A 14,144-nucleotide genomic window follows, 5' to 3' on the forward strand; every position below is an offset into this window, starting at 1 on the left:
GGGATAGCTAGCCGTTTTTAGTATGCCAAACGACGAGGAAATATGTTCTTTTCACGTAAATACAGATACTGAAGCGTAATTTAAAGGTGATTTACAAGATAGCTACGAGAGAATATATTGTTGCAGAACGAAATTAAAGTAATTTGTGAAAGAATTTTGTCACGAAATTCTCGCTTCGCCGTTCGAGACTACGCCGTCATTTCCGGGTTGTGGTTGTGGTGATGATGATGGCATTGCTTGCCATTTTCTGGAAATTTTGGTGTCATGGCGCCTCCCACAGAAATCAACAACCAATAAAAAGTCCTAAAGTTTGATTGACATGTGGGATCCCCTTTTTTACGCTCCTCATAATGGCTAGACTCCCTTTTTTATACACGGCTATGGGAAAGGTCAGCTAGCTTGTGACGACATCTGCTGGCGAGACAGTTGGAGTATAAGAAATAAAGTAACAAAGCCTGGCCGCCACGAGAATGCGATTAAGCCTCACCGTTTCATATGCGACAGAGCATATTTTCCATGTGCCAGAGATGAGGCAAGAAAACGGCATTAGTGGCCACAACGGTTTCGGTGTGAATGAGGAAGGAAATGACGAAAGGAATAAGCGCCCTCCTTATACATACGTTACTTTTTTTTCTTGCCTAGAAGCTATACATTGGAGGTATATTATGGTACGCGTTCATGTAGCAGCTACTATAGAGGCTTTACTATTCAGATGTCCCTTCTCAACAGCTTAGACTAGATTATAGATAGGAAGAGAAGAGCTTTCGACACTTTGGTTTCTCGATGCTCTGCGATTTCTATGGATAGCCAACGCAAAGAGCTTTCTTAAAGCTCTTTCATCAAACCATAAAAGCAATGGTCCAGATCTTTCCAGCTAGAGAGTATACGTCGCTAACTGACTCATCACTTTGCACTACGTATATGGCAGCCGTCCCAGTAGATTAGAGAAATATAGTAAGCAAGGAGAGTACGTTAATACGTGAGCGACTTCGTGGGTCTAGTGGGCGTAGAGACCCGTGGGTCTAGCGGGAATACTTGTCCATTAGTTCGCAAGTGGCGACCTTAACGGTGCTGTCGACGTATAGGGTTACCACTCAACATGACTCAAGCACTGGCAGGGGATGCTCAGGGGAAAGATCGGTATCCATATATGATGTCCAGGCAACAGCCGTTATTTCCTCGGAGTTTTTCTTTTTTTCTTCTTAATTTCTCGAGTCAGAGATTATCTTGCTGTTGCAAATGGAAATTTTCCTTCCTACTATATTTACGATGACGCACACCTTTGCCACATGCCTGCGGGATTAGGACATACTGGAATAAATATCTAAGTAGATTAGGCTAAGATTTCGTCAAAGCCGTTTTACGTGACGAAAACCCCTAATACGTAGGTTTCCACCACTTTATAACAAACACTCATACAACTATATCGTATTCGCTATGCATGATAGAAAACTGTCGCGAATACCAATGCAGCGATATGTATACGTACGCCTAAACTCTTCGCTCGAACGAAGTAATAATGAAAAGGAAAGGTCAGAAGGACGGGCGTGCTCGACCCGTTCAGAGCAGGACACGGATATCCTTGAATGTAAAGAGTGTGGAGGGAAATATTTTTGCCATTCCCTGGATAGCTACATCTGATGGTGTACACAAGGAGACATTTCGTATGGCGTCTGCTGGGACGGATATTAAAAACGTGCTCCCTTCTTTAGCAGGAACGAATGCGAGAGGTAGTATTTGAGCACGTAGAAAAAAAGAAAAGAGGAATGACTTCCATGGTTTGGAGGCGAGTTATGGACGACGCGTGCGTGAATGTTATCATTTTATGCCTCTTTGTATAGGGCCCGTTGATGCGTTGTGCGGAAGATTCAGAAGCAGCCATGCATGTTCTACTTAGAGGAGCTGTGAAAGCCTCTTCATCAAATTTCTCGTTTTTGACTGCGGAGGAGTACGCAACAAATAACGCGCGCTCTCGCGAATAACGATGATCGGAGGTGACCCGTGAGAGAGAGGTATTTGATCAGCACACCCTTTAGAAGCCCCTCCCCTCCTTCAGGCAAGCAAATGAGTAACGGTGATGACACATCGTGACGTTTAGAGTCCGCTGAGAGGTACGCCGTGTTCGTAGCAAACGATTTTTTTTTAAATTCATATTTTCATATTCATATTTTATTTATCCATACAACCATAATACAAACAGAAGAAAAAGTGCGAGACCGCTGGGATAAACCCGTGAGGCGGTCTCTATAACATAATACATCGCAACATTGTGTATTGTAAGGCACCACACGAACGAACTAACACAGAAGTGGCTCAACTTCTGAACACACTAAATACATGTACTACAGACACAACCCTAATTTCATGCGGCAAGCTATTCCAAACCTTTGCACCAAAGTAGCTTATGCTATTCAATCCATAGTTGGTTCTAACCCTGGGCAACCGTAACTGCAACGAATCAGACCTGGTAAAATGCGGTGTCATCAATCTCGTTATATTAATAGAATCAATGTGTACATGCCCGTGGACCACTTTCACGTAATACAGTTCGATATTTGATTAATTGAAAAATTGGCTGCACACGTAGGTGCGTAAATGAAAATGTGACAGATTCTCTCAGAGGCAATTGCAATATAATCCTGAGGGCTCTTTTTTGCAACAAGTAGACAGGGGTCAGGGTGTACCATAAGTTAATCCATACACCTCAACAGCATACGTGAGGTGGGAATGAACTAGCGCATAATAAACGGACAGTAATGTGTTTAGTGGCAATAAGTTCCTAATTTTAGTGAGCGCTAATTGAGTTCTAATAATTAATGAGTCCTAATTCAGCGCAGCTATGAGCGGCGTACAGACGTGGACAGCAGGAAGGAGTGGGGGGTGTCACTATATGCGTCCTGGGCAGACTTCAGGGAGAACTGTGCCGACATTCGTCTGCAAAGTCTGTCGAGAAACTCAGGGCAAACCTCAGACAGTGCAGCCGGCGCTGGGATTCGGACCCGCGCCACCCCTCAGTCTACGATCCTTCGATCTACTCCTAACAGTCTACGCCACGCGAGCTTTTTTCCCCCTTCTTTCCTGGTTTCTTTTCGTGCGTGCGCTATGCCTAACCTGGATTCGAACTACCTAGCTAATCCTGCCATGTCACGTGGGCTGGTGAACGAACTTCCGGTGGGAGACTATTCCTGTGTGGTATTTGTCAATTCATTCGCGCAATGACGATCGAGACACCGTTCAACAAAAATCTTTTGCCCAAAATTGTTGGAAACCTGTACCTGTGTCAAAATGAACACGCAACAGTACTGACTACAATTCACCCTTTCACTGTTTACAAACAGAAGGCACAACCGGAAGTTGTCTAGGTTTCCCAGCGTCAGCGTGGCTACATGTGGCGCCACGCCATGTCACTCATTTGAGCTAAACCCTTTCACTATTTTTAAACAGTGAAAGGGTTTAACTGAATTGAGTGACACGGCGTGGCGCCACATGTAGCCGCGCTGACGCTGGGAAACCTAGACAACTTCCGGTTGCGCCTTCTGTTTGTGAACAGTGAAAGCTGAATGGACAACTTGAGAAAATCCCACAGTGCTTAGCGCCACTTTGAACTGTGGTAACTTGTGTTGCCGTAAAGAAACCGAAGGTCGCCAAACTGTTTCCTTTCCTCCTCTCTCGGCCCATTGCCCATCACGTGTCAAGGTCAGCGAAAACGAAACGTGACGGACCATTCTCTCTTCCGCAATGACAGTAAGCGCCCAGGATGCAACGCGTACGTTCGAGGTGAAAAACTGGAGAAAGGTGGATCATTTCTAGCGCTGTATAGCGAGAAATCCTGGACAGTTAAGCAGAATTTACGAGTCAAACGTTCCAGATTTTATTATTCGTCGGTCGCGTAATTGGGCTGATTTCCTCCGCGGATTAAGGAGATACGGAGACGTGTTCGAAAAATGCCCCTGAATAGGAGCTATGCCCACACAGAGGTCGTCCTTTCTATTCCAATCGAATTAATTGTTCGCATTATATGCTCGGTTATTTCCAGGAATCGAACCATGAAAGACCGCGCGTTCCTTCAGCTATACGTGAACACAGGGTACGAGACAAATTGTATTTCTCTATATGGACCGTTGAGTAGATAAATAATTCGCTCGTTGGTCCAATGACGAAATAAGACTAGCTTTCGTTGAGTTTAGTGAACCATACCACTGGTATATCCTGGGCTTTCTGGCCTAGTTTCCAGAAAGATGCGCACTTGAACTATGCCCGGCAAAAACCGGTACTGTCACCTCCCTTTCGTCCTCTCAAGTCTCAACATCCACCCACGTCCATGCACAGCTGATATCTACTGTTGTTCCGCGGAGCCAACATAACAACTGTCAACACACTGCGAGAGGAGAAGTGTCAGTTTTTTCCTCTTGCTCGTGCGTTACACGCATAAAGATTATCAGAGTAAGTATTTTCCAACAGTGTCAGAGGCACTAATGAAAAATCGGGAAAAACTACGGAAAGAAAATGCCGGTGCAGTATCTCCTAAAGTCGGCCCAAGAGGTAGGCTAGCTCCTGTCTCCCATACCTCTCGCCATTTGTTCACGTCGCCTGTACAAAACTCATAGCCACAGGTGCTTTCCGGGTCTGACATAGAACATAGAAATACGCATATCTAGCTCTGGAGTTTCCCCCATTGCCAGCTTCGACACCGAAATTGAAAAAACAAAAACAAAAAAAACTTTTGACAAATAGTAGAACAACGCTGTCGATCCGCTTCATTGAAGTCTGTTCTAAACAGTAGTGAGTCTCCATGGTCGCAATACATTGCTGCCCGAAAAGAAGCATCGAAAAGAACATTTCCGCCTTTTTCTTCCCTATTCCCCAAACTCATTGTTATTCAGAAACGTACCATTGGTGATTTTCTTTTAGGCGCAGAGATATTTGTTCCTGTCTTCCTTTTTACGAGCCGTATTTTGAATTGAACGACCTTCTCTGAAATCCCCGCTTGTATATACAGGAAACGTCAGATACTTTTTCCGCTGAAACTCTCTCGAAAAATACACGTAGCAATCTATTGGATACGGCTGACGTTTCCTTAGGGGTGGTACACCAGTTGCTTCGTTGGTTGGTGTTGCGCTACTGCCGGTGTGGCGGCATGTTGTTCGGAGGGATCGTGAATCTTGGGCCGACTTCACTTGGGAACGTACCACATATAGACAGTTTGTGTAAGCATGAGTTTGTGGGTGAAAAGGGCGCATCAAACGTGAAACAGAAATATAGGCAAATGGTTTGTCAAAAGTAGAATACGTAACTGTAATTTAGAAATGTGTATATCTTGCACATCTGTCCTCGTGTATATCTTCTGCAATGACGCAAACAATAAATTGTTCATGCATGCTTTACATCGCGACACAGCTATGCTCAATAGTAGGTGCATTCTTTTCGCTTGCACCTCCTGCACCAGATCTGAACTGGGTTATTTGTGTGCTGCACTTTCCTGCTGAAAAGAAAGACATTACTAATAATGTTCCTTTCAGCTGGAAGGTGCAGCTCCCGAAAACCCGTCTTGCGTGGAGTCCGAGGTAGTGCAGTCCAGTGCAAGTGAAAAGAATGCGCTTAGTGACGGGAAAGAAAGTTCGACTTGGTGCAATCCATGTCACATGTCACAACCATGGATAGAAACACATTCGAGGATATGCTTCCGTCGAACTCCTGACAAAGGATGGTAGGCCATTTTCTCAGCTATAAGATTCTGTATTCTATTCGTCCGCAGTTCCAGTCACGAATGCATTCAAGTTTCACATTAATGAAAAGACGGCTCCTGAACTTGTTTCTGACCCCGCGGAAAACAACGAGTGGAAACCGACACGAAAACAACAACGTCCGCCCACAGATGTCTCATGCGAAGGGGTAGATCTCTCATACAGATCAGTATGTCCGCCGCGCGCACAAAGCGTCATCTGGTGAGCTTCAAGCGTGTCAAGAATGGCGACATCTGCATGGAACGGGACCACTTGAAGATGATCCGGGTTCGAATCCGGGGGCCGGCTGTCTGGGTGTTTTCTTGGGTTTTCCTCGGACCATTTAAGTCAAATGTCCAGTAGGGACAATCCGCGGGGGAGTTGGTACAGGTTCGTGATGGCGAAATGCAGCGACTTGTAAAGGAATTTTTCCCGTTTACTTCCTTCTATGTCCTTGTCTGCTTGCTGCATTTCGCCATCATGAAGACAAATGTGGGCACAGTTCCCTGTGAATTCGGCCCAGGACGCACCATCCCCCACTGCGACAGTCGTGGCCGACTACGGAAAGCAGTTCCATGCACTACCACCACGCATTGCCACCAATAACGTTTGCTTCCGATATTTTCCATGGTTGCCTTCGTTCCCAATCTCCTTTGGGGAGCGCTAGACGCGCAAGTACTAGATTTTATTTTCCCTTCGCTTAAGGCTCCGTAATGTTAAAATCAATACATTATCTTCTTCCCTCCAGCTGGTCTAGGGGATTCCTTTCTGTAGGAGGTGGACACGGCAGTGCCAAATGATATGCCACCAGCTCGTTCGTTTTCTATCTTTTCTATCGATATTTCTTAGATTATTATACTTTTATAACGAACCTTTTTGCGGGACATAGTGCACAGAGCGATGTCTAGATTCGATTCCAATCCGGTAAGTTGAGATTCACATTCACTTAAAAAAGAGATTCACGTGCGGGGGTAGATCTCTCGCGAACGTTTTATGCTTTTACTCGATATTTACAACGTTTTGTACGCGTATATTTTGTTACTTGCAAATTTATAAACCGCAGGGGGATGGCGTCACGTATACCTCACGGGACAGACACTGTGTAAGGCAACTTCATTTCCTGCGGATATGTTCTGCGAACGACGAGAAAATCTTCTACAAGAGGAAACGAACATCAGGAAATGGCTCGTCGTCAAAGACCATTATTTCTCACCGTTCCGATGGTGTCTCGGGAAATTGTGTGCGTCAGTCGGAATTTGTCGTATCTTTGCGCTGCTTGGTCAGTTAATTAATGACTTTATTTTTGCGTCGGTGCCCATTGTTAGGTGCGCGAAACCGGTGCACTAGGACGTGAAGGAAACAATACAATTAATTTGCAAACGTGTAATGCGACTGGCTGCGCTAGCTAAAGTTTTCTTTTGCAGGCATATACTTTTGAGGAGATGTGTGCACAGTTGCCCCTGAAGTCCGCCTAAGACGCATACTAACCCGTCACTAGTTGTCTTCCATCAGACCATCTGGTCACCGCTGATAGCTGCATTTGCTTCGCGTGCTCATTAGACGAAGTTAGTCTAGTAACGTCATGCATCAGCTAAAAATGACAATGAGTCCGTGTACGTCGCCAAGATCTTCAATACTATAGGGTTATCAATTCAATTAAATTCAATCTAATTTCAGTTATTCCCTCGACCTTCTTTGCCTTCGCGTTTCCTCCTCTGTCGTTCGTGCAATTTCGAACACTCCCACATAATCCACGTAAGTACGTCCAGTACCTCCCACATAATGCACGGGGCAAATATTGACCCAGCTTAACTCCTACTTGCTTGGACCACTGTGTGTAAACTCGCCCTTTGATGCTGTAATTGGTGTTTACACAGCCCCCACATAAAGACCGTGATACATGGTCTACTTTTCTTATCTGTTATTGCCTCGTTAACTGGTGTACTATAGGCTCATCAATCAGCCAACCATTGTTCAATACAAATCTCACGTTTTTATACGATACAGATTTTAATAAACTTCTATGGGAAAATGGCGTTTTCTGCGGTTGGGTTGTACGTAGTGTTTAGTTCTTTCTTGTGTTTTCATCCTTCCTTCATCATCTTCACATAATGTTCTACGTGCACCACCGCGGTGAAACACCCCATCTCATCGTCATCATTTATTGTTGTTGTTGTTGTTGTAGGGAATCCCCTGCCATCTCTACAGTTCCGGGATTTCGGGATTTTCCCCCTACGAATTCCGGGATCCCGTGACAGGGATTCCGGGATTGAGATAAAACCAAGACAGCGCCCGTTTGAGCACTAACTCTGATAATTCCTGCGTGCGTCTTAGGCGTCTCTCATAGGCGCTCTGCGTTTGCTTATCAATTAGAATATTCCTCATAACTTAATAATTTCCATTCTTTTTTTTACATGCGACGCTTTTTATCGAAAAAATGGCTGTTCTCCACAAATAACGAGCTCAATTTTATTGGCAGTCTTTTCACATAACGCCCACCGATTTATTTCAGACTGGCATCAAAGAGTATCGACATCCAAAACTGAATGTCTGAACTAGCAAAACCTGATAAGTAACAAGAAGTGAATAGCTTGATGCAGCATACACTTGGACTTGGAGCATTGAATGGTTATTCAATCTATCCCTCATCTCATCTTCAATCAGTGGTGAATTTAAGGTTTTACGTCTCAGGTTCACTTTCATCACGAGCGACGCCTCGGTGTTTGGGACAGGGCTCCAGTCCCAAACCCTTAGTAGACGGACATCGTGGCAATTGATTGATTGATTTGTAAAAGAAAAAACTGGAGATGTTAGTCTCGAGCCACTCAGGACTGGCTACTCCAGGACGCGTTATTCAGAAAAGAAAGGGAAACTACACAAATCTATACACTTTGAAACGGAATGGATGAAAACATCACCACAAAACTTGGCACCAAAAGCAACAGTGTAGGAGAGTCCACGTGCGAAATCTCAATGCACAAAAAACAGAGCGTCACAATGTATCAAAGACGTTCGTCGAAACAAGAAATTGCACAAGGGCGCGCATGGCAGGTATGAGCTGTAATGGTATGGAATTAGTCCTCTGCATTTGTAAATATGTTTTGCTTTTTGGCTGCTCATTCTGCCGACTGGAATCCTTTCGGGAGCGAACTGCGCGTGTGACGTCTAGAGTATGGCGCTATTACCTTCACGAACAGATTCCTGTTTAACACGGCGACGACGTAAGGTTTCGTTGCCACCGCCCTTCAACCCCCAAGCATGTTTCCTGAGCTTCACGGTGTCGTAAAAGCGGGAGGTCGTTTCAAATACCTTGGGGCATCTTAGCTGGAACTTCCCGTCCGAGGTGTATGTTAAGAACTGGCGCAGACACATTTCTTCGTACTTCTCCTTAGCGTAGAAGTACCTCTCAACACAAGAAGCCCACGTTAATTCTCATCGATTCTCCGCGCGATATAGCGTGACCAATACTGTCCACGCGCCTGTCTGGTACAGCCTAACGGCTCGTAACGAACCCACTTCATAGGGCCGTGTCCTTAGAGTGTGTTGAAAATTTTGGGCTGCAACAAACTCGATCGTCTTCCACTATGCTCTATGTTCGTATTCGAGATTCGATAAGGTTTCCCTGCAAGGGCTCGCTTATTCCTGCTCGTAGATCTGTACCTATTCACTCGACACAGTTCACGTGAACAGGTACTTACGAAGTATGTGCAATTAGAAAATTTGCTGGGCGCCAATCTCTTATTAACCTACCTAATTACGTAAAATGGTATCGAGTCATTTACGTGAGTCGAAAAAATGGTAGTTTCAAGTCGCCGGACAACTATAATTATTCCCGACGACGTCGGTGATTTTTTTTTTTTTGTTTCCCCTTTCAGGTTGACGGCGAAAGTGCCTCGAGGAGAGCGACGTGTTCGTACAACTTGTTCCGTACATCCTTGGCCGTGTTGGAACCCGCAACCTAGGGATCAGCAACCGAGCATGTAACCAGCTGATAACACCGAGGCCGGTAAGAAAAAAAAATGAAGCCACTTTCTCGCCATTATGAGGCAGCGCCGTCATTCGGCACACGGCACCAAAGAGCACGACAACTATCGCTATTTGAAAACTTGTCATCATCGCTTACGGTTTCCTCGGTACGTTGATTTCTGGATAGACTGCTATGTACATTTCTCTTGCTTCTAGTTTCAGCTTTTCCAAATATTGTGAGCCACCTCCAAAAAATGTCTACCACTGAACGACACAAAATACGACATCCGGCCTTGCCATGCAGGCGTCTATTTTGAGAGCGCACAGAAGGAGCGACGTTGCAATACTATTGGCACGACAGAAAATTCTTCCGCCAACCGCTGACGCGTACTGGAAGACATATGAGCAACGGAATATTAGCAGAGGCCAATGCGGTGGTGGTGGTAGTGCTGAAAGGGCTCGCAGAGGTGGGCAACGTCACCACTGACGGGGAATGTGCGTCCTGGGCCGACTTCTAAGGGAACTGTGCCGACATATGTCTGAAAGCGTCTGAGGAAAAACCCCAGAATAGCGCAGCCGCCACCGGGTTTCGAACTCGGGTACATCCCAGTCTCGAAGTGACGTGCAATACTGAAACAGATAATCCAGAACGCAACCAAGCTTAAAGAAACTCTCTGTTTCTTACGATGCTCACAGTCAGCGTGCAAAATATTTCCATTAAATTCACGGCCAATTACACGTAATTGAACTTCTCGCCGGCACCTTTGTTGCTCGGGCGTTGCTGCTACTAACTTGCGGTTTCTGCGAAGCAACCGAGTCACCAAATGGGGAAAAAAACTACGCTGTGCGATATCTCAAAACATCGAAATGCTGTTTCTGTACGTCTTAGCGATCTGCTGGTAGTTCGAGTGCAGACAAGTGTAGTGTCGCGTAATTTCTTCCTCCATCGCTGACAATTTGCGTTTCGCCATATTACTACTGATATTGACGACAGCGATACGACGGAGTTGTTATACAAACCGAAACCATACACCCACGTGGTCCCGCGGGGTGTGTGTGCCCCAGGTCGTCCACAATTGGCTGAGGGGACCGGACGTTGAGGATGTAAGCCCGCTTCGAAGGAATATATCCGGTGGGCACAGCCCGCTATTTTGCATGGTAACTGCGCCGCTGGTGCACTGAATACGGTTAAAAGTCGATGTGTGTATGATAATGAGGGACATGAGAACAGCTTCCTGGAGAGTACTCGGAATTCGCGAAAATCATTTCATGATCCCTTTAACAGCGAATTTCATCGTGGAATTGCTCGGTTGAATTGTGTTGTCAGTCAAATTGCAATTGCAATGGCTACATAATTCAACCGAATTCACAGCACAGGGCGCTTTTTGAGCCCGAGGCGCTTTTCGGCCAAAATTTTACTAAACTCACGGTTAACTTTTCCGTCGAAAACTGCGCTGCATATGCCTGTTTGAAGTGTGGCCTACTTTGGCATAATATTGCTTGAACAGCCTTAACGATCTTTCGTTAGGTCGGTGGTTTCATTGAGACAGTTTTAGAAACCACAGCGAGCTTTTGTGCTGCAGTATGGAAAGGGCGAAAACGCAGATTCTGCGTTCTTCCTGTGGAATCCCGTTGTGCACGCTTTTTCGTCTCCCCCGTCGCTGTGTTTCTCACTTTGTGCTGCCAACTAGAGCGTCGCTTCTTTCTATTTCTTCTTTATCTCGCTCTACGTCGTAGATCGGAAGTTCTGGGAACGACAACAACGATTTTCAGTTTACTTTTGATTCATTGCATTACAGAGTGGGGGTTCATCACGCATCGCGGAACGGCAGCAAGTGCATCGACAGGGATTCAATACAGTGAAGAGGGGACATCGAGCGGACGCGAGGATAGTTTCCTTTTTACCATCAATCATAATGTACCGCACGAGCTCGTTGCGCTTTCCGTTTTTGTGACATACACACCTCAGGGCTCTACACTACAACTTTCTTATTTAAAGCGCAGATCCATTTTTTATTAATTAACGAAATTAACGATGAGAGCTCATTGGCGCTGGCTGTATAAACAGTATCATATCCAAGTAGGCCATGCCGCAATTAGGTATATGCAGCACAGTTTTCGAAGGAGAAAAGAATCACAAATTTAGGGAAACTTTAGCCCGCTCCTCGAGAAGCACCATCTATATTCCCATCCGCGAAGTAAGTATCTTTAGAGAAATCGATAAACATATATTTGTCCTTAGTTAAATAGCTTCATTATTGATCTCCATGACATCCATGAACAGAGCGTTACGTGGCATTACTGTATTCAGATAGATATCTATTGGATTTTTGTTTAATATCAAAACGGCAATATTTTTCTACAAATAATCGTTTTTCTTTTTTTTTTTTTTTTTTTAGGGCAGCGCTAGTGACGGGTCTGTCCACGCTGATATTCTAAAGCTATGTATCGACAGTAACAAATTTCGTGCGCCGGAAACTTTGTCCGACAACCAAAAGCAAGCACTCCCCAGTCACAATCACTTGTCTTCAACGAGTGCGTTAGACTTAGGCGTACACCAAACGAATGTAACGTGAAGCTAGTGTCTGTCCAAAGGGGACTACATCCATAGGTGGTTCTCCTGCTTGATGACAATACACATGTAACATCACATACTCCATTGTGTGTAAGTATGTGCGCAGGACCATTCGAAACGCTTTATTATTCTGAGCGTGATACACGCTCCCAAAACAAAAAGCGGCTCGTGTGTATTGTTAGACAGCGTTTCTAAGCAACGGACCATGTTTTGTCCTGAGGACGGAAATATGTTGATCACTTTGCGTTCCAACGACGGATATAAAAAAAAAAATAAAAAAGAAGAGAATTACGGGCAATATAACACAACGGCGTCATCATTATTGAAAATTTTAATGATTAATAGATCAATATTACTTTAGCATATGAGAAACAATCTGTGTAGGAATACTTGAAACAACGGAAGACACAGAGAATGCGGAAATGTGCTTTGGACGCTGTAGGAATGTTGAAGCAATGAAGAGGCACTACAAGGACATTGCAGTTAGGACCAATGAAAAGACTTCGTATGGACATCGTATCGACACTTTACGGACATCGTACGAATAATCTGGAGGCACTGTAGAAACAATAATCCGAGGTTGTCAGACACTGCAGGGGCAATGCAGAATGCATATCACTGGGAATCAATGCGAGCCGACACATCTCAGCCAAGAAGATCGCTTTCACTACAATAAAACAGCCGAGCTCTTGCGCGCATTCTGCCACACAAGAAACGGCGAAACAAGGGTGTCGAACCGAAACGTTTTTCGTTCCGTTTTTCGTTGCGGTTCTACCATAAACGGTCCGGTACCGGTTCTGCTCCGAAGCAAAAAATAAATAAATAACGGTTCATACCGGTTTTAACCGGTTCCGCTTCTGGTAGGCATATTCATTTCCAGAAAAAAAATCAATGTTGCAAAATGTAAACTCGTTTATTCCGCATACATGGTATTTAATATTAATAGGCAACAGTGCAATTGGTAGCTATACTGGTTCCTGTAGGTTGACTGTCTGTTCAAATAGGCTTCCTCCTTTCTTGAAGCGCATGATACAGACAGACTTGTTTGTCGTGATGTCATACGCAAAGTACTTTCTTGCTGGGTTGGTGCGATCGCGTCCCATCCGAATGTCTGTTGCTGCTTCCTAGCCAGCAAGCACCACCGCACGCGTACGACGCAAATCGAGGAACACCTTCACTCACAAACGCGCTCGACGTCTCCCTTTTCTTTTCTTCGTGTCCTGTCCACAAAACAGGCGTCACTTCGTACGCGCTTGCCCTCGCGGATACGTAAATGTATTCAACTTCGCAGCTCTCAAACAAGGGACGCGTTGCGCGACATTACCGATAGAGAAGCCGTTACGCATCCCCCTTGGGTTGCTATTTAGTTGAGGAGAGTTTGGGCGGATGAAATTAGAATGAACACTACGGCACATTGGTCACAACCGGTCATATGTACCTCTAAGTCTATGTGCGCGAACGATAAAACGTTACAAAGGGAGCCTAAGGGTCACAGTATACCGACATACTTTCCACCGTAACCGTAACCCTCGTAAAGTATCCATGACATGACTTGAGAACACACGACGTCAGTTTCACTCGCCTATTCGTAGTCCAAACCGGCCAAGTTTTTTCTTAGACCGAAAACCGTTAAATAAATTTTTCGGTTTGCCTCCTGAGCGAAAAAAAAACGTGTACGGTTTCGATTCCGTTCCGGTTCGCACCGAAATAGCGTTTTTTTTTTTCGGTTTTCGGTTCTGGTTTTTGGTTCGCTCTGACACCCTGGGCGAAACAGATATAGCGCACCTCCTCAAGGCGAAAGTACTGGAGATAAATTAATGCATTCCATCTGATCGATTTTGAGCGACTCCAAGTTTAGCATGACCGCTCGAGGAATTCGC

General features: G+C 45.0%; 1 protein-coding gene across 8 annotated transcripts in view; it reads right to left on the reverse strand.

Moving 5' to 3' along the window:
* LOC135369050 (potassium channel subfamily T member 2-like) overlaps window positions 1–14,144 on the reverse strand; it is a 189,355-nt gene that overhangs the window by 94,098 nt on the left and 81,113 nt on the right. Inside the window, exon 1 of one of the 8 annotated variants that reach the window (XM_064602681.1) lies at window positions 9,847–9,939. The exons of the other annotated variants lie outside the window; for them this stretch is intronic. Coding sequence (XP_064458751.1) covers window positions 9,847–9,890 — 44 coding nt within the window. The 5' untranslated portion in view covers window positions 9,891–9,939. Of the gene's footprint in view, window positions 1–9,846; window positions 9,940–14,144 lie in introns of those variants that run through there. 8 annotated transcript variants of the gene reach the window in all.

The sequence above is a fragment of the Ornithodoros turicata genome, chromosome 9 (assembly GCF_037126465.1).
Source record: "Ornithodoros turicata isolate Travis chromosome 9, ASM3712646v1, whole genome shotgun sequence".
Taxonomy (NCBI): domain Eukaryota; kingdom Metazoa; phylum Arthropoda; class Arachnida; order Ixodida; family Argasidae; genus Ornithodoros; species Ornithodoros turicata.